Below are 18424 nucleotides of genomic sequence, written 5' to 3'. Positions count from 1 at the left end.
CAAGAGTGAGTTGGGCATTCATGGCAATTAAAGGGGGAAAGCAAAACTATGTATGCTATTGATTCATTCTATCAGGTGAGAACTGTTCTTTACAACAGCAGGGTTTTAAGTGAAAACCAAAACTTTTAAAATAAAAAAATACATTCATTATTAAATACCACCCAAAGTAGTCAAATTGGAAATGAACTTGGTATTAAGCTGAGAATGTTTGATGCTTGAGCTGATGAATGCAAACTCTGTTCATAAACAATTTCTCGTAACCTTGGTAACCAGATTGTGCCTCTAAGGGAATTTAGAAGGAATGAATGTTAAGTTGTTTTCGCAGAAAATAAATAGCAGGTGTTGGTCAGGGCTGCAGAGCACTCTGTGATGAGCTGCCCAGATCTCCTGTCAATGGAGGGCTGTTTTCCCGGTTGCCCAGGTGGTGTAGCCAGGAATGCAAGAGTCGCCTCTGTCAAGGTCATGCCCCATCCTGGAGAGGCCGATATCTAAGAACAGATTGATGCATTGCCCAAGATCAAGACCTGGGCTTCTCAACCCAACTGAGGACAGTTCTAGAGCTCCCCAAGGGGTCCCCCAGCTGTCAGTGGGCTGCATCCCAGCTTGACTTCTTCCCCTGCCCATCCTGCCTCCTTCCCTCCCTGCCCAGGGGCTGATCCCAGGCACTCCCTGGTAAACACCCTGCATACTTAACTCCATCTCAGAGTCTGCTTCCCAGGAATGAACCTAAAGCTGAGGGACTTAACGTATTAATGTTAAATCCCTTGGGCAAATCAAAGACAGCAGGATAAATGGGGCAACTATTATCTTTTTAAGTTTCATACCATCCTAACAAGCTGAGAAGTATTGCTGTGTATAGGGGCGGTAGGGAATGTTGAAAGTTTCAGAGCTTTGTGACAATGCATCCTTGTATTCATTTGTGCGCCCAGTCACTCATGAATGTTTATTGAAGGCTACTATGTGTCAGATATGATGCATGTATCAGAAAAATAATCAGAACTTTGTTGTCACAGTTGGTCGCACAAATGGTTATAGTTTGATCTCGTTTCTATCCTCAGACCTGACTTATTGTCAGGCAGATCTGGATTCGAATTCTGGCCCCTGGCAGGGAGGTGGCTTTGGACTAGTTAATTGCCCTCTCCGCTCCTCACTTGCCTCCTCTGTAAAATGATAAAGGTGCTGTGCAGTAAAGGGTGAATTCAGCAGGCTTGGGTTATCCAAACCCCACACATTCCAAAGCATGGACCGGTTTTGGCCAGCTCATGGAAGATAACCTCTAAGTCCTTGAAATAGCCTGCTTGATAAGAGTGTCTGACTACGTGGGGCCTTGGGCCACCCCAGGCAGTATGTGCTAATGATGTGATCTGTGGTGAGGGCTTTGGGCCACACTCTGTCAGTCTGACCTAGGCAGGCATGGGGAGCAGTGGTTGCTGGAGACTAACTGAAGTCAGTCATGCAGGCTCCATACCTATGGGACTTACTCCCAAGAAAACCCTGGGCACCAAGGCTCAGGGGAGCTTTCCTGGTTGGCCTTGCTTCACATGTGCTGTCACACGTCATTGCTAGGAGAATTCATCTGTCCCTAGGACTCCACTGGGAGAGGAATATTAGAAGCTCTTGCCTGATCCCTCCTGGACCCTTTCCTTTGCTGATTTTAATTTGCACCATTTTCACTATAATAAACCATAATCGTAAGGATAGTGGCTTTTTTAAGTTCTGTGAGTCCTAGCAAATCACTGAACTCGAGGGTGGTCTTGGGGACTCTCAGCACAGTACCTTCTCCTTGGGACTATCGTGAGCATTAAGTGGGGGTAGTACCTGGCACATAGTAAATTCTCAATAAGAGGTCAGTTTCATACTCCTCCTGATACTTTGATGAACAAGGACATTTTACTGGTCAAGAGGCTGAGGGGCCAGCTTACCTGAGATGACTCCAGGGGTCAAGGCCTGGATTTGCAGCTGGCCCCTCAGCTCCCCACCTGGGCTCCATCCCCTGGAGCCCCTGCAAGGGGACACTCCTGTCTTCCCTCCTGCTGCTGGGGACTGTGCAGCCTCACCTTGGCCTGATCCTGAGCGTCCTTCCTCCTCGCCCAGATCACCACCAGCACGTAGGCCACACAGAGGCAGACTATGGTGGTCACGACCACAGGGCTGTCCGCGAAGGTGGCAAAGAGCTCAGCGGTCTGGCGGACGTCCACGGCATTGGGCACGACCAGGAGCGTACTTCCACAGAAGGTGAGGTGGTTGCAGAGGCGGTGTATCTGGGAGCGGGTGGTCCGTGGCCCCCCGCAACCCCAGAGAGGCCCTGGTAGGGATATTCAGGGAGCACTTCCCCGCCCGCCCGAGCTCAAGTGGGGAGAACTGTGGGGGGGACACTGTCCTGGGGAGGGGCTGGGGAGGCTGCTGGGAGACCAGCTCTGGGATTCCTTTGGGCTTTTTTATTTAGTTAAGAATTAATTTTAAAATGCAGAGAATAATGTCTATAATAAGCATCTTTGCACCTGTCGTCCTCAGTGAGCAACTGTGTCCATCTTGCCAGTCTGCTCTGCTTTTTTTAGGTAAGAAGTATTACGGGTAAAATTGAAGTCCCTTCTGTCCGCCAGCCTCCAAAAGCAGCCGTCACCACACATTTGGTGTGCGTCCTTACATTGCATTCTCCCACCGGGTGCTCGTTCACTGGGCAGCTATTTGTCGGGTGCTCCTTCCAGGCCAGGCAATGGGCAAGGCGCTGAGAGGACATTCAGGGTGACCAACTCATCTCAGTTTGCCAGAGACTTTCCTGCTTCTCACACTGAAAGCCCCCTTAGTCCCAGGCAAACTGGGACAGTTGGTCATCTTACACTGAAGAGCAAAAAAAAAAGACGGAGGTTGGGGGAACCATGCAAGAAAAAGGGAAGGACAGATATTTAAATCCTAAGCTGGTGTCTCAGCACCAGGAAAAAATTCTCTAAATTTTACCCACCTTAGATCGAGGCACCTGCGGCACCCCTGTCCTGGGCTCATGCTTTGGAGAGTCCCAGCCTAGCCGTCCTCAGGCTGCGCCCTTCTGCCCAGGATGAGGAGTCGGGGGCGGAGCAGGGCATGCCCACCACAGCACATACCACTCAGCCAGGACTAGGGCAAGGTCCTAGCTGACCCCAAGAAAGATCCCCCGCTTAAATTTTGCACTCTAGATGCCTCACTTGCCTCACCTAGTCCTGGCCCTGGCATGCCCACTTTTAGACGGTGGTTTGGGGACCTGGACTTCAGAATTCCCTGTTACAGGGCCTGCCCAGACCCATTCCTCAGGGTCATCCTTCTGTGGAGGACTGGCTACTGCTGTGGCCATCCCTGGGCACAAGGGTGGCAAAACTTGGGGAAACGGGGTGTGTAGATGGAACTTGGGCACGAGGTCCCTGGTGGTGTGGGGAGTGCGGTTGGGGGAGGGAGGAGACAGGGATGAGGCAGGGCAGGGCCCCCATCCAGCTCTTAATTCATACTCTGCACTTAGGGGCAGTCCTTCCCTAAAGCCCCCAGCCAGCCTGCAATCCACCCAGGGCCATTTGGTGGGTAAAGATTTAATTCAAACCTACAACCCAGCACTACCTTTTCATTCCAGGGTCCACAACGAGGTGGCAAGGTAGGAGGCAACAGAAAATACTGGCATGCGGAAAGTTCTGTGCCCAGCACCTGGTGAGGAAGAGCCCGCAGCAGCCCAAACATCCCAGCAGGTAATTCTTTTACCTTGAACGAGCCACCGAGGGAGGTTGACCCCTCCAACAGCTATGGCGTCAACTGCTTTATTGACAGATTTCACATGGGTCTTAGTTCCATGTTTGCTCACCGTTTCCCAATCCTGGTCAGCATTTGGCATACAGCTGTGGGTCTTACAGGAACCCTTGGCACACCCAGGAGGGGTGGGGCTAGTTCAGAGAAGAACCCCAAGCTAGTACCAGTGACAAGACCATCTCAGCGCTGGGAGCCCAGGGACCAGACCTGATTTATGCCTAACATCTTTGCCCTCCTGGGTTTTCACAAAGACTTGGAGGACAGTGGCTTTCCCAGTCTTTTCCAGCATGAGAGTCCTTTTGAAAACCATAAATTAATCTGGAAAGACCAGAAAATTTTCATGAGATCCCCTCGTGACAGTAGTTTCACCTTTAGAATCCTTCGAGAAAAATGTACAAATAATGCAGTTCTCAAACTCCTTGCAACAATTCTGCATTTCCCCCCTGATAAGGTCTGCAGTTTACAGATTTGGAACTTTCTTTAGTTATTTTGAGAATACAGTTGTGGTTTTCCATCCAAACTTAGTGATCGTATTTACTTATTTTTTTTCCCCATTCACTTATTTATGGCTCCTCAATGATCTCTGTATTGAGATCTCTGTATCAACATCTATATAATGAGCATCAGGTACACAATATTGGGTTAATATAATTTTGGCACTATAACACAGCCCCCACATTCTTTTTTTTTTTTTTTTTTTTTGTGGTACACAGGCCCCTCACCGTTGTGGCCTCTCCGGTTGCGGAGCACAGGCTCCGGACGCGCAGGCTCAGCGGCCATGGCTCAAGGGCCCAGCCGCTCCGCGGCATGTGGGATCCTCCCGGACAGGGACACGAACCCGTGTCCCCTGCATCGGCAGGCGGACTGTCAACCACTGCGCCACCAGGGAAGCCCCCACATTCTTTTGTACACCCCACATTCGTGTATGTGTGCATTAGTAGCTGTATATTCTTAATAACATAATAAGCACCTGGGAACCCATGACTCCACTCAAAAGCTAGGAACTTTCCAATAAGTTACGTTTAGCTAAGTGGTCCTCCCCCAATCCGTCCCCACGCTCCCCCTCAACCCAACCGCATGCTGAATCCTATGTCCACTGTTTTCCTTGATTTCCATTTTATATAGTTTTGTCTTCTCTATGCTCAGAGTGTCTAACACAGCAATCACTTCAATCTGTGGAGGACCTCCTATGTGCCAGGCACCACATTAAGTACTTTATACCCCTAACCTCGTCCAGGTCCCACCCTCGTCCAGGTCCCGCCCTGTGGTAAGTGGCAGCCATCCTTTATCCCCATTTGCAGATGGGAAAGTTCAGAGAGGTGGGGTGCCTTGTCCAAGGTCACCTTGCAAGTACTGATGACGTGGGATTGGACCCAAGTCTGTCTGATGGCAGAGCCAGTGCCGCCAGCCCCTGCACCATCCTGTTCTGAGCCCCGGCCTTGGAAGGCAGGCTGCAGCGGGTATTCTGCCAGCAACGTGGGGATCAGACAAGCTTTTGGTAGCGAGGACTCTAAAAGGTTGCAACACACCCAGGGTCTCGTTCACGAGGTACAAAGACCTGTGCTTCAGGTGTGGGGGACCCACTGTCTCTTGGACATCTCAACGTACCTTCGTCTCTTCTTGGCACTTTGAGGGGGGCTCCCTATGTGTGGCAGCTGGAAGCAGGAGTTGACAAGGAAGCCAAAGATGCAGCAGAAACAAACCCGGAAGGAGCTTGGCTTTAAGTCCCCTTCTGTGGCTCTGCTGGGACCTGGCTTCTTACACTACTTATGACTGTTGTCATTGGACATATGTGCCATTTGCTTCTTGTCTGTGTCCTCTGCTAGACTGAAAGCTCACTGGTTTTTCTCATCATTGTATCCCTATCAGTTGGCCTTGCACCTGGTGAATATTTGTAGAATGAATGAAAGAAGGTATATGGTGTAGGGGATGGAGACAGGTGTGTGACAAATTTCAACTAGATGTGGAGGTTGCTGTTCTTGGGGAGGGTATGGAAGTCCAACAGAGGGAGACTGAAAACATCTGCCACCCAAAGAAGGTGGCATTGGATTGGGAGATTGAAGGGTGAATGGGAGTTTTCCAGGCAGGGTAGGGAAGAAGGGTGTCCTGGGGGAGACAGCAGCATATGCAAAGGCATGGAAGAAGGAAGGGGGACACTGATACCTCAGGGATGGCTTTTGATGGCCTCAAAGCCAATGTCTGTCACCAGGACAGTGTCATGGGCTTGGGTCCTTGGAGGCAGAGCTGAGCTGCCCTGAGACAGGGATCTGATTGCAATTAATAGGGCCCCATGCCTCCAAGGGCTCTGTGAGCTCTGGAGAAGCAGTGCGTCACGTTGCTTAGAGCTTTTGCTCTGGGGACAGACCTGGGTTTGAGTCTCAGCTCTACCACCTTCTTATTTGCTTCCCTTTCCTTACCTGGCACCTGGAGTTGTCCCAAGTCCCCTGGACCTCATCCCAGAACACAAATGGGACAGGAAGTTGGTGATGTCAACTGTGAAGTCCCTGGCGGGGGCCGGCTCCAGGTCAGACTGGGGGATCACAGTCAGATAGTAGATGCCTTCTCCAAAATGCAGGTCCTCTGGGCTCAGGATCCATGTGGACAGCCCATCTTCAGGAAGCGGGGGTCCGGATCAGTCTGAAGCCTCATGGAAACTGGACTAACGTGATGGGAGAGGGGCACCAAGATGCCTTGGCAGGGAATCTGATCCTGATGGCTGCCCCGATGTCCTAGGAGTACCCTCTCCTCCTGAGACCAGGAGCATGGAAGAAGAGGCACTCCCAAGTCAGGGTGCTGAGCACAGCTGCCAAGTCAGACTGACCAGGTCTCAAATTCTGACTCTGTCCCTTCTTGGCTGTGTGACTTTGGGCCAGTTACTTAACCTCTCTGTTTTTATCTGAAAAGTAGAAATTTTATTCTTCTTCATCCCTAAGGGCTATTATGAGGATTGTAATGAGTTCAGTTCTGTGAGTGCTTGTCAGCTTCTTCAGGGCAAGTGTTCACCTAATATCACTTAGTAATAGTAATAATACCACCAACAGAAATAAGCACTGAATGTAGCAAGTGTTTTTCTGTTTTTCTTTTTCCCTATGGCCCTGATTCTCAAGTTTTAAGCTGGTCACATCCCCCAGGAAGCAGCTCAAGAAACTGGCCCAGTGGTGGGACTACCTGGAACAGCCGTTGACAGGAGGTGAGCTTGGGCGTCGTCGCTGGTCACGCTGGGGTGGTAGCCGTAGCCCAGGCTGAGCATGAGTGGGATGTCAGATCTCCAGTGCAGCTGGATCCCCAAAGCCACACCCCCTGAAGTCAGGTTCACGCACAGAGCTTCAGGTCTGGTCAGGTTCAACACAGTTGGCTCGCTGTGTCCTTCTGAAAGCTGAGGCAGCAGGATCTGTCATCAGAAACAGTCAAATCAAGGGTGTGCGAGGACAGGAATGCCAGTGAGCGTCAGGGCTGCTGGGCAGGGTGAGCCCCTGGGGACCCGAAATCCACCCTGCGCTCTGCTCTTTCCACTAGTTTCCGGGGGCTGCCGTGACAAATGACCACAAACCTGGTGGCTTAAAACAACACAGATTTATCTGTTACAGTTCTGGATGCCAGAAGCCCAAAACCAGTCTCACAGAGCTGCAGTTGGCAGGGCTAGTTCCTTCTGGAGGCTCCAGGGGAGAATCCCCTTCTTTGCCTATTCCAGCTTCTGGAGGTGCCTGCAGTCCTTTGGCTCATGGCCCCTCCTTGCATCACCCAACCTCTTGCTTCTGTCATCAAATCACCTTTTACTTTTCTGGAGTCAACTCCCCCTCCGCCTGCCTCTTAAAAGGACCTCTTGATGACACTGGGCTCACCCAGATAACCCAGGATCATCTCTATATTTCAGGATCTTTAACTTGAATCACATCTGCAAAGTCCCCTTTTGCTACATCAGGTGACGTATTCACGGCTCAGGGATGAGGATGTGGATAGCTTGGGGACGTTTATTCAGCCAGTACTCATCGAGCTGTTCACCCCAGCTTGGGGCTGCATCTGCACAGAAAGTGCACAAGGGTGGCATATGAACTAGTGGTGGTGTCGATCAAAGAGTGGAACAAGTAAGATTAAGTTAGGAGCAGAGGCCGCAGAGGCACAGAGACCTCTGTTTGATCTTGACTCTGCCCTGTATTAACTCTGGGACCTCTGACCAATTAACAGACCACTTTGAGCATCAGTTCCTTTTCTTTTTCTTTCTTTCGTTTTCTTTTTCTTTTTTTTTTTTGGCCTCACTGCACGACTTACGGACCTTAGTTCCCCGACCAGGGATCGAACCCAAGCCCTCAGCAGTGAAAACACGGAGTCCTAACCACTGGACCGCCAGGGAATTCCTGAGCCTCAGTTTCTTGTCATCAGTAGAATACATAGACTCACGGAGACTATTCAGAATGTTATCATATACAAAATACTGAGTCAGGTGCCAGATACACAGTAGCGCTCACCAGTTAGTTGCTGCTATTCCTCTGCTTTTACTCTTACATTAGAATTTCTCACAACCACTCTCCACTTAATCAGCTCTCCAGCTTAACTGATGCCCTCCATCCCCTTTTAAAAACAGACTGATTAATGCCCACCATGCACTTTTTATTTGCTCCTGGTGGCCCTCTACGGTAGACACAGGAATATGCCACCCAGCTCTCCCTTCTAGGAAGGACCTCCTACCCAGTCACAGGGAGTATGGTCAGCAGACAGGCTCCAGCTCTCAGCTCCTTCAGGGTCTGCCCTGAAGAATTTATTACTTATATTCCCTAGGAGCGGAGGACCTGCCATGCCACGCAGGGCCACAAGGGAAGCACTCAGTCAGGATGCAGGAGCAGGCAAGGGGGAAAGCCTAGTCCACAGCTTTATTGGGGTTTCCACAGGAAAGGCAAGACAGGGCATAGAAAACAGCTTAGGATTGGCCAGTCTGAATAATTCCAGCAGACTTTGGCTATAGGGCTGGTCTCTAGTTGGTACGTGGCCCTGGGATGATTTGGGGCAGAGCTTGAATATTGGCCTGGTGAGTGAGTGAGATAAAGCGGGTGGTTGGGGTATAGACTCAGGACTGGTTGGTGTTCACATGAAAGGTGTGCCCTGGCAGAGCCCTTGCTCTCTCTGAGAACTGGCTGGCCCCGGGAGGGGCAGTCTCTCCCCGCCAGCAAGATTTTTAAGGTATCAAAACATCATAACATACAGAAGATAGCAAACACGATTGCTAGAGCCCTGGTGGCTGCTACTTGCTGCAGAGCCCCCTCTGGGTTGACTGAGCCTTTGTGGAGTCCGGATTGTAGTCTGACTTCTGTCCAATCCTGTTTTCTTTCTTCACTCGCCACAAGCATTGATCTCTAGCAAGCATCTTGCAGCACAAACACCTTCTCAGTGCCGGCTTCCAGGGAACTCAACCTATGACATCTCCTCTCTAGTAATCCTGGCAGCCCCTCCTCCCTGTCAGGCTGTATGCTCAACAATAGACAGTTGTGTCTGATCCCACACCCGCTAACGTCCATTGTACTTGTGATTGTAAGGGTCTGTTTTGATGATAGCTCTCATAGAGTGATAAGTTAACAAAGTAGGAGTGTAAAAGAACTATTTGCATAAAAACTTAAGTTGAAGGCTTTGAGAAGACTCAGTAAAGATGAGTGGGGAAAAATTGTTATTGAATTAGTCACTGATGAGAAAACTGTAGAAGATTAGAAAAAAAGTCACTACAATCTCAAAAGAATCTGAACTCATACCAGCGTGCCTACATTTTTTATTCACTTTAAAGAAAATCTAACTATGTTCAGGGGATGATTTATGTAGTGAAGATGATTCAAATTCCAATCAACAGATTTAAAGAAACTTTCAGTTGTACACCTTAAGATTGATGATGACGTACATTTATAGTTTTACGTTAAAATACAATGCTTAAGGGAGGATAAAGATCATTTTTAATGATTCTCTTCTTTAATCTTTCTTTTTTTTTTTTTTCCCATAACCGACCAACTTTTTGTCCCAACCAAGTTGAAAAAGAAGACAGAAGCACCTCCTGACTTCTGAGAGCACCCCAAGTCTACCTCGATATCCTCCGACAAATTCTTCACAGGGATGAGCTGTCCACTAGGGCTGGTCAGAGGGAGGCCACCAACAGTTCCGCTGACACCGAAGTGACTTCGCGCTGGGAATGGGTTCTTTGGGAAACTCTTCATCTGAAACCAGGAACAAAGAGTGTCAGCCAAGGGCCCCGAAGACCGGAAGGTGACTAGTTCCCTGTGTGAAGGATGAGGTTTCCTAAGATGGGATGGGCAAGTGGCTCTTGCCCTGTGGGGTGACTGGGAGGGCACCCCGCCTTTAGCTGCTGCTGTCTGTCCTGGTATGTGTCTTCCCTTCAGGATTGTGGCTTCAGAAAGCTGGGCCTAGAGAACCAATCAGACTTGTTACAGCCGAGCAGTTACTGGGCTATAAACAGTCTGAGCCTTTCTTCCTGCAAAGCCAGCAAGTCTCTAAGAGAAAGAAGTTTGTCTGCTTTCTCTGAGGCTCAAGGAGCAGAGAGTCAGATGTGCCCTAATTTGGGAATGGAAAGAGCCCTGAGTTTACTGTTTCCTAGCTATGGAACAAAGTCTGAAGAGCTTCATTTCCAATGACTAATTAAACCAGGGCTGCTGGAGAAATTCCACAACACAGTAGAAAGAGGATGGATTGGGGAGTCAGAGGCCTGGGTCTAAACCCCAGCTCTGCCACTTTGCTTGTGGCCTCAGGCAAGTCACTGAACCTCACCTGTAAAATGGGCATAATAATTCCATAATCGACAGGGTTGTTATCAACATAAATGAGCAAATATATGTGCAGGTGCTTTGCAAACTCTAAAGGGCTGTTCCCAGGGAGATTCCTTCCGTTGTTACCCTTATGTCCACAGGCACCCTACCGTCCTCCATGGAGCCAAGGGAGGGGGCAGCGGGCAGGGTGAAGGTCGCAGAGCTGGCAGCAGCAACGTGCACAGGGGAGCTTCGCTAACTCCGGGGCTGTATTCTTTCCACAAGGTGAGAACAGAGGTGCCTGGAGAGAGGGGAGAAGGTCAGATAGAGGAAGGTCTGCCCGCCTCTTGCTCTACAGGGATCCCGGCTTTAGCATCAGAGTGGGTGGCTCTTTTGTGATCCCTGTAGATAGTTCTGCATATTTACATCAGTAGGAGCAGCATAGAAGGCAGCCAATGTCTCCACTCTGGGCTGGCGGCTCCCTGAGGACAGGGCTGTGGCTAGCTTTGCCTACTGTGGCACCCCAGTGCCTAGAGCAGTGCCTGCCTCATGATGGTGGTCAATACGTATTTTGTTGAATGAATAAATGAGCTTGGCTGTAGACCTTTCTCCAGACTTATCTCCCCTACCTACTTGACCTCTGATGTCATGGGCTCCCATAAAGCCATCTTTACTGGCCTTTGACCTCATCCCATCTGAGTAGGCTGGGGATCTGGTTTCAGACCCTAGTGCTGATCCAGATGCTGCTCTGGGAAACTGCCCATGGGATCCAGGAGAGCACCCCTGGCAGGAGGAGCCAAGGGAGGGTGCTCGGAGCCGGGGGTCTCAGCGGTGCCTGCAGCGTCATCCAGCCCACGACTGTCATGGGAAGGGATGGAAGGGGGAGGGCATCCCCAGGTACTGGAGGAGGGCTCAGTGAGTGGTAGTAGGCAGGAGCTCCATGGAGAAACTCCCAAGGCAAGTGCGTCCGGAATCCCCACAGGTCCACAGAGCAGCAGGCTTGCCAGACACACTCTTGGTGAGGTTAAAAGTGGGCTAGTCCCCTTCATTCTGCCCCCTCACCTGCACAGCCCAACATGATCCGTCTCTCAGGACACATGTGTGGCTCTGACACTGGCGTGGCGCTCACCACGTCCCTTCCTGTGCTGCACAAACACCCAACACGGGGACCTTCTCTTGGTGAAAAGCCCTTTCCACTCTAGCTCCCATCACTTCCCCGACTGCCAGGCAGGTCTCCTGGGCTCTGCCTGTCACAGGGTCTTGGGATGTGGGTGTGGCATGAGCCAGGTCAGGGGATACCACAGTGTAGCCGGTTACCTGTTTGTGTACACGGAGATGGAGGGGGCGGCCAGCGTGGCTGGAAGGCCCCTGGGCAGTCCCCCCCGGCAGGACGGCGGCCTGCATGTGCCCCACAGCTCCCAGAAGCTGAGGCACTATGGCTGTCTGGAAAAGGAAGCAGGGGACACTGCTGTGGACCGGTGTCCGTATACCACCTTTGGTTACTGCCACCAGGCTAGTGTGCCCTTTGGCAGGAACCGGCAGAGGAGCAAGGCGGAGACCATGATGGAAGGCCCCTTCCTGGGCACCAGGCGCTGTAGGGAGCCAAGAGTGAGCACTTAGAAGATTCCAGGCTCTGCCAGCAGGTGCTTTACCTCCCCTGCTTGGCAGACGGGGAGACAGAGGCACAGAGAGAGTGATGACTTGTGGCGGCCACGCACTGATAAGGGGAAGCGCCAGGATCACGGCAGGGCTCACTGTGTGCCTGTCCGTGCTGCTGCATTGGACCCTGACATCTGCCCACAGCCCAGGTCTTATTCGTGGGGAAATGGAAAGTCACAGGCAGAGCCATTGCATGGGGTCACCCGGGCTCAGACTCCAGTCCCCACGCAACCCAAGCCCTTGGGTGAAGATGTGGCGTCGCTGAAGCCAAGGCAGCCGTGGGGAGCAGGAGGGCTGGACGTCTGTGCAGAGTTCCTATCAGTGTGCAGGCTGCGCGTGCGTGCGTGCATTACGTCTGACGGGTGTGCGACCGTACGTGCGTGAATGTGAGCGTTACATGTGTGTTGAGGGGGACTGGGTGTGAATGTAAGTATTTGAGTGTGTGTGTGTGAGTGTAAGTGTGTGAATGTGTGTCTGAGTGAATGTGGTTTGAGGGTGTGGGAGTATAAGTATCTGAGCATGAATGAGTGTGCGTATGTGGTTTTGTGTGTGACTGCAGCCATATATGAGAGTCTGTGTGTTTGTGTGACTTTGTGGCCCTGTGTGAAGATAGGAGTGTAAATGTGCATCTGTGTGAGTGTGTGCCGGGGTGTGTGCTTCCCGATGTATGTGAGCATAAATGAGTGCCTAGAAGTGTGTGTGAATGTGTGAGTGTGTGTGATTGAATGTGTGTATGAGTGTTAGTGTTTGTGGGTGTGTGTGAGTGTGTGGATATGTGTTTGAGTGTGTTTGTGTGGCCGCGTGTGAGAATGTGTGTGTGAGCCCTTCTTGAATGCAGTGATGGCCCCGCATGGTAAAGGGCCGTGGAGCAGCAGGTAATGGGTTCTGTGGCTCCGTCATGATGACGTCCTGGGTGCTGCGGCCACATGAGGCTGTGCTGCAGCTCTTCTTACTCTGGGGGCTGCCTCTCTTCTAAAGATGTTCTGTATCCTGTCTAAGTGAAGCAGGAGTTGGATTCAAACTTGCAAGGGTGAACCTACGATCTCTCCAACGGGTGGCCTCTCTAGGATGAGGCAGAGCTTGTCCACCTACTACAGATGAGGAGATGAGGCTGCAGGAAGTTGTGTCACTGGCCCAGGTCACAGGGCTTGTGAGTGACAAGGTCAGGGTTCAAACTCAGGCTGCCCCTTTTGAAGGCTACGCTTGGCCTGTTGTACACTGCCTCCCAGAAGCTCTAGTCTCTGGAGCCTTTCTTTCAGCTCCTAGAAAGGGCTTTAACCTCAGTGCCTCAGTTTTCTCATCTGCAAGATGTGCAGAAAGACCCACCTAGAAGTGCTGGTATGAGCTGGGCACGTGGTAAGCGTGACGTCTGTGTCTGGGCTGGGACACCTACCTGGCTGCCACTGGCCCCTGCAGGCTCTTCTGGTCTGTCCCTCAGGGAAGCTTCCAGCACGCTGCACACAGCCTGGAACCAGGTCCCCGGTGGCCTCCTGGTGCCTCTGGTCCTCAGGATGGGCCTCGGCACTCACTGCCAACAGGGCCTCACTGGCATGCTGCAGAGCCCTGCTGGCCTCCCGCTGGGCTCACCCCAAGGAGGAGGAAGAACAGCATGCGCCCCTGCCTGGGTTAGACCAGCCCCTGGGCCATTCCAGGGACCAGCGCTGCAGTGGAGGGGAGCAAGGTGGGGGCTCAAGCCAGGGAAAATCTGGTCTGGGCCCGTCACACAAGCTGCCTGTGTCACTGACTTGAGGCCAGGTGTTCCTTCCCTATCACGTTCTAAGTTCCTTCAGAACACTAGCCTCATGCATCTCTGGATCTTTCCCAGAGTGCCTTGCACAATGCCCAGCACATAGTAGGCATTCAGTAGACATTCACTGACTTGAGATAGCCGGCTGGCTGGCTGGCTGGCTGGATGGATGGATGGATGGATGGACATAGCACTTATTCCGATTTTGTAATTATATATGTATTTGTGAAATGGTTTAGCAACTGGCGGGCCCAGTTGTCTAAAAGTGCCATGAAGGCAGAGGCCATGTCTATGTGATTTGCTGATGAATTGTCAATGAGTTGCATAGTACCTGGCACATACTAGGCATCGGGGGAGCACTTGTTGAATGAATGAAAAAATTAATGCATGGATAAATGAGTGGAAGGGTGGAGAGACAGATGTATATGTACGTGTATAGATGTATGTGCATAGAAGGGATGCATGAGCAAATGGATGTGTAAAGTGGGAAGTATGATATTAGGGTGATCAGGGTCCCAGAAATAAAGGTCAGCATAGCAGGCTCCAGGACCAGGAATGTGAGGGGGACAACCTCCTGACAGAGTGGGTGGGGCAGAGCCAAGACAGCTCTCCCCTTTACTGCTTACGGCTTCTTTATTGACATTTGTCTGCCACAGCATTGGGAACGTGGTGATTCAGTTTGAGCTCTCCAAAAGCAGGCCCTAAGGCAAGAATTTGACAACCAGTCATTTATTTGGAGATAATCCCGGGAAATGCTGGAAGCAGAATGGGGAAGTGAGACAGGGAAGGGTAGGAAGCCAGTCCAGGGGGTGTGATCAAGCCACTTACCTGGGGCTCAGTCCTACTTGGGAGGTCTCCACCAAGAGGAGCAGGGGAGCCGGGGTATCTGTAGCCCAGCCCATTAGTCACTGAGAACTGCATTGACCCCCTGACATGTCCAACCTGCCATGTGGGCAGGCAGAATGGACTCTGGAGGGGAGGTCAGAGAAGGCCCCCAGGCAAAGAAAGGCAAGAGCTGGCAGCTGGACATCACAGTGCACTCAAGTGGGGGACATGGTCAGGTCAGCAGCAGCATCTGGACACACCCTTGACCACCCAATGATTAGTTAGATTCAGGTGCGCACCGGCTGGTGGGGGAGTGAGGTGTGTGAGCACACAGGCCATCACAAGCAGCGGGAGACCCAGGGCTGTGAGGGGGGCACCTTCCCTCCCTTGGCATCGCCCATGTGGGGCCCTTGGGAACAAGAAGGCAGAAGTCTTGGAGGCCCTGTGACTGAGGGACCTGCGACCTGGGTTGGGGTTTGTTGTCAGCCACCCACCGCAGAGGTGCACGTCCTATTGCCTGGCTCAGCGGGTGGGAACTACTCACCTGGGCCAAGGGCGTGAGCTCCTCACTGCGGCGGGTCACCTCTTTCAGTGCCTCGGCCAGCTCCTGCACCTTCTGCATGTCCCCCAAGGTGGTGCTGACCGCAGGCAGTGACCCCGCAGACACAGGATGCGCTCTCTGACCTTGGCATAGACATAGGAAGGTGGGGAGAGGAAATGTAATTCCAGTGGCTTGATGAAGCTGTTTCAGAAAGATTTGGGGTCTGAGAAAGTGACCAGGCTCATGTGGGGTTTTCCAAAGCCGGTAGACCTCTTCTTGTCTCCTAGGATGTGTGGTGGGCAGAATCATAGCCTCCCAAAGATAGCTACATCCTAATCTCTGAAATCTATGGATATGTTACTCACATGGCCAAAGGCACTTCGGAAGAATCGCTTTGGAGATTTGATTAAGTTAAGGATTCTGAAACGGGGAGAGTATCCTGTATTAACCAGTTGGGACCAATGTAATCACAGGGGTCTTTACTAGATGGAGGTAGGAGGGTCAGAGTCAGAGAAGATGTGATGATGGAGGCAGAGGTGGTGGAGAAGGAGAGGGAGATGGAGATGGGGAGAGAGGGACAGGGGGAGAGGAGTCGGGATTTGAAGATGCTGGTGTTGAAAATGGGGCAGGAAATGTGAGCAGCTTCTAGAAGCTGGAAAAGCCAATGGGTGGATTCTCCTCTAGAGCCTCCAGACAGTTCACAGCCCCACCACCGCTTTGGTTTTAGCCCAGTGAGACTCATTTCAAACTTCTGACCTCCAGAAATGTAAGATAATAAATATGTGTTGTTTTAAGTCATAAAGTTAATGGTTATTTGTTATAGCAGCAGGAGGAAACTAATACAGGATGTCTCAAGCTTTCTCCAAATCTTGAAATCAAATATGTTGTATCTGGGGAATTCCCTGGCAGTCCAGTGGTTAGGACTCTGCACTCTCACTGCCAAGGGCCTGAGTTCGATCCCTGGTCAGGGAACTAAGATCCCATGTGCCACATGGCACGGCCAAAAAAAAAAAAATCTGTAAAATCTGGCATTATTTAAAAACAAATGGTGTCTCAGGGTCTCACTGTGACTAAAATGGCATGAAATTCAGAAATTGGATTACTCTGTTGGCCCAGTATGGATGGGAGGTCTTGTTGCAGACTTGGGTCCCTGTGTGCCTTTGGGGCAATGGGGACAAGGATCCCTCCAGCCATCCCCCAACTCCAGCCTTAAGCCAGACCTCCTGCGGCTTCCGGGGAGCATGCTTTCTAAGCCGCAAAGCCCTAATGAGAGGGGCTGGCTTTGGCTGAGGCAGAGAAAAACCTAAGAATATAATTTTAATACCACCCCATCAAACTTTCTGCATTTATAGAAATGTTCTGTCCCTGTTTTGTCCAGTAACATAGCCACTTGCCAAATGCGACTACATATTAAGCCCTTGAAATGTGGCTAGTGCAACCAGAGAACTGAATTTTTAACTTTATTTCATTAAAAGTCATTTTAATTTAAATGTACATGGCCAGACGTGGCCCATGCAACAATCTGGAAGAACACAGATAGAGGTGAGTAATCCCTCTTACCCTCCCGTCCTGCTTGCTACTCACAACTCACTCTTCTAGCTGTCTAACAGTCGTTCACAGCAGCTGCAGAGTTTGAGCATGTCTGCCAACAGCTCAGGGTGCAGCCAGGCTTCCATTCAGGGCGTGGCTGGGATGGAGGAAAGAATAGCCCTGTCTATGAGGGGACTCCTGTCAGAACGTTCTGGAACGAAAGTCAGGTAATGGATAATCTCATGTTTGCCTCTGCAGCTCTTCCCCATCCTTGGTCGCCATCCTGGAGGCTGCTTTCATGGAGATGTCACTGGCTGCTGAGCCTCTGGCTCATGGATTCACTCAGCGGGAGACGAGAGGGCAGGAGGAGAGAGAGCTGGAAGCTTTGCTCCCAGCACCCTCCCTGCCGGGGTTGCCTGCCTCATCCTTCAAAGCCACCACTCCTACCGGGGAGCCCCCTCCACGCGTAGCTGCCCCTTGAGGATGCTGGTCACTTCAAGGTGAGCCCCTGGGGTCCTGTGTTCTCTGTCGTTTGTTTCTGAAACCTTGCCCCCAGTTTTCTCAACAGAGCCCTTCTTAAAATCTTCTCCATTGCCCAGTTAGAGCTTGACGTCTGTCTCCCGACAGGACTCTGGTGTTTCATGAGAAGACCTTGCGTCAGGCTGTGCAGTCTGTGTGCTTAGGACCCCAGGGCATCCAAAGGGAAGTTTGCTGTAAGTTATGCTCGGGGTGAATGAGAGCCAAGTGGGGTGTGCGGGGGGTGGGAGTGGGGGAACTAGGTGAAGGAAGGGGCTGTGGTGAGAGGGCTGGAGGTGGGCAGGGGAAGAGCGAACCTGGGTTTGCTCCTGTCTTCACTACCTACTGGAAATGTGGACCCGGGAAAGCTGCTCACATCCTCGGCACCGTGCTGAGGACTTTCAGGCGAACCCTTCAGGAACCAGAGGAGCCTGTCTTCTGTCCTCCGTGCCCAGCAGGTGTGATGCTGTGTGTGGTGCACACAGGTAGCATGCCTGGGAGCACACACTGGGAGTGGAAGTAATCATACCTTTTGCCAGAGTTGTTTCTAATGCTAGGTTGTAGCGCATGGAATGGCCATTTTTGTGGATTAAAACTGGTTGAATGTTGGCAATTTCATATGATTTGACCCACAGCTACAGTGAATGTAATTCTTAACATTCACCACAACCTTATGAGGAAAATACTATTATTGTCCCTGTTTTCCAGGTGGGGAAACTGAGGCTTAGAGAGATTCAGGCCTGTGTCAGTAGAGATGGTAAATGACAGAGCTGGGACAACATCAAACCATTAACCGTATGACCAAGATGGGGTCACTTTTCTCCTCTGGGCCTCGGTTTCATCCTCTCTAGTAGGAAGAGACTGGAGTGGTACCCTCTAAATTCCCTCCCGCCCTAGAAACCTGTGGCTCCGTGAGGCTGGGCAGAGAAAGCAGGCTTCCTTCATCCTGTGTCACTCACTGAAAGGACCAGAAGAGGGAGGTGACATCAACAACTCGGGAGGCACCAAAGACTTCTCCACAGATCCGTGGACCCCACTGCCCTCCCCGAATGGCTGCATACAGACCCCAGGGCCCCAGCAAAGGGACAAAGGAGTCCATCG

General features: G+C 51.3%; 1 protein-coding gene across 1 annotated transcript in view; it reads right to left on the bottom strand.

Annotated features, from left to right (window-relative positions):
* The window catches only part of PKD1L2 (polycystin 1 like 2), a 66787-nt gene that overhangs the window by 22091 nt on the left and 26272 nt on the right, over positions 1-18424 (bottom strand). The window contains 11 exon segments of the mRNA XM_029205968.1: positions 2058-2286; positions 6184-6235; positions 6238-6378; positions 6937-7159; positions 9828-9959; positions 10653-10779; positions 11823-11890; positions 11892-11944; positions 13554-13635; positions 13637-13741; positions 15281-15413. Of these exon segments, the coding sequence (XP_029061801.1) occupies positions 2058-2286; positions 6184-6235; positions 6238-6378; positions 6937-7159; positions 9828-9959; positions 10653-10779; positions 11823-11890; positions 11892-11944; positions 13554-13635; positions 13637-13741; positions 15281-15413 (1345 nt within the window).

This window comes from Monodon monoceros, unplaced genomic scaffold, assembly GCF_005190385.1.
Source record: "Monodon monoceros isolate NGI ecotype Baffin Bay Population unplaced genomic scaffold, NGI_Narwhal_1 Super_Scaffold_10, whole genome shotgun sequence".
Taxonomy (NCBI): Eukaryota; Metazoa; Chordata; class Mammalia; order Artiodactyla; family Monodontidae; genus Monodon; species Monodon monoceros.
The sequence above is the reverse complement of the archived record's forward strand: the minus strand, read 5'-3'. Positions and strand labels throughout refer to the sequence as shown.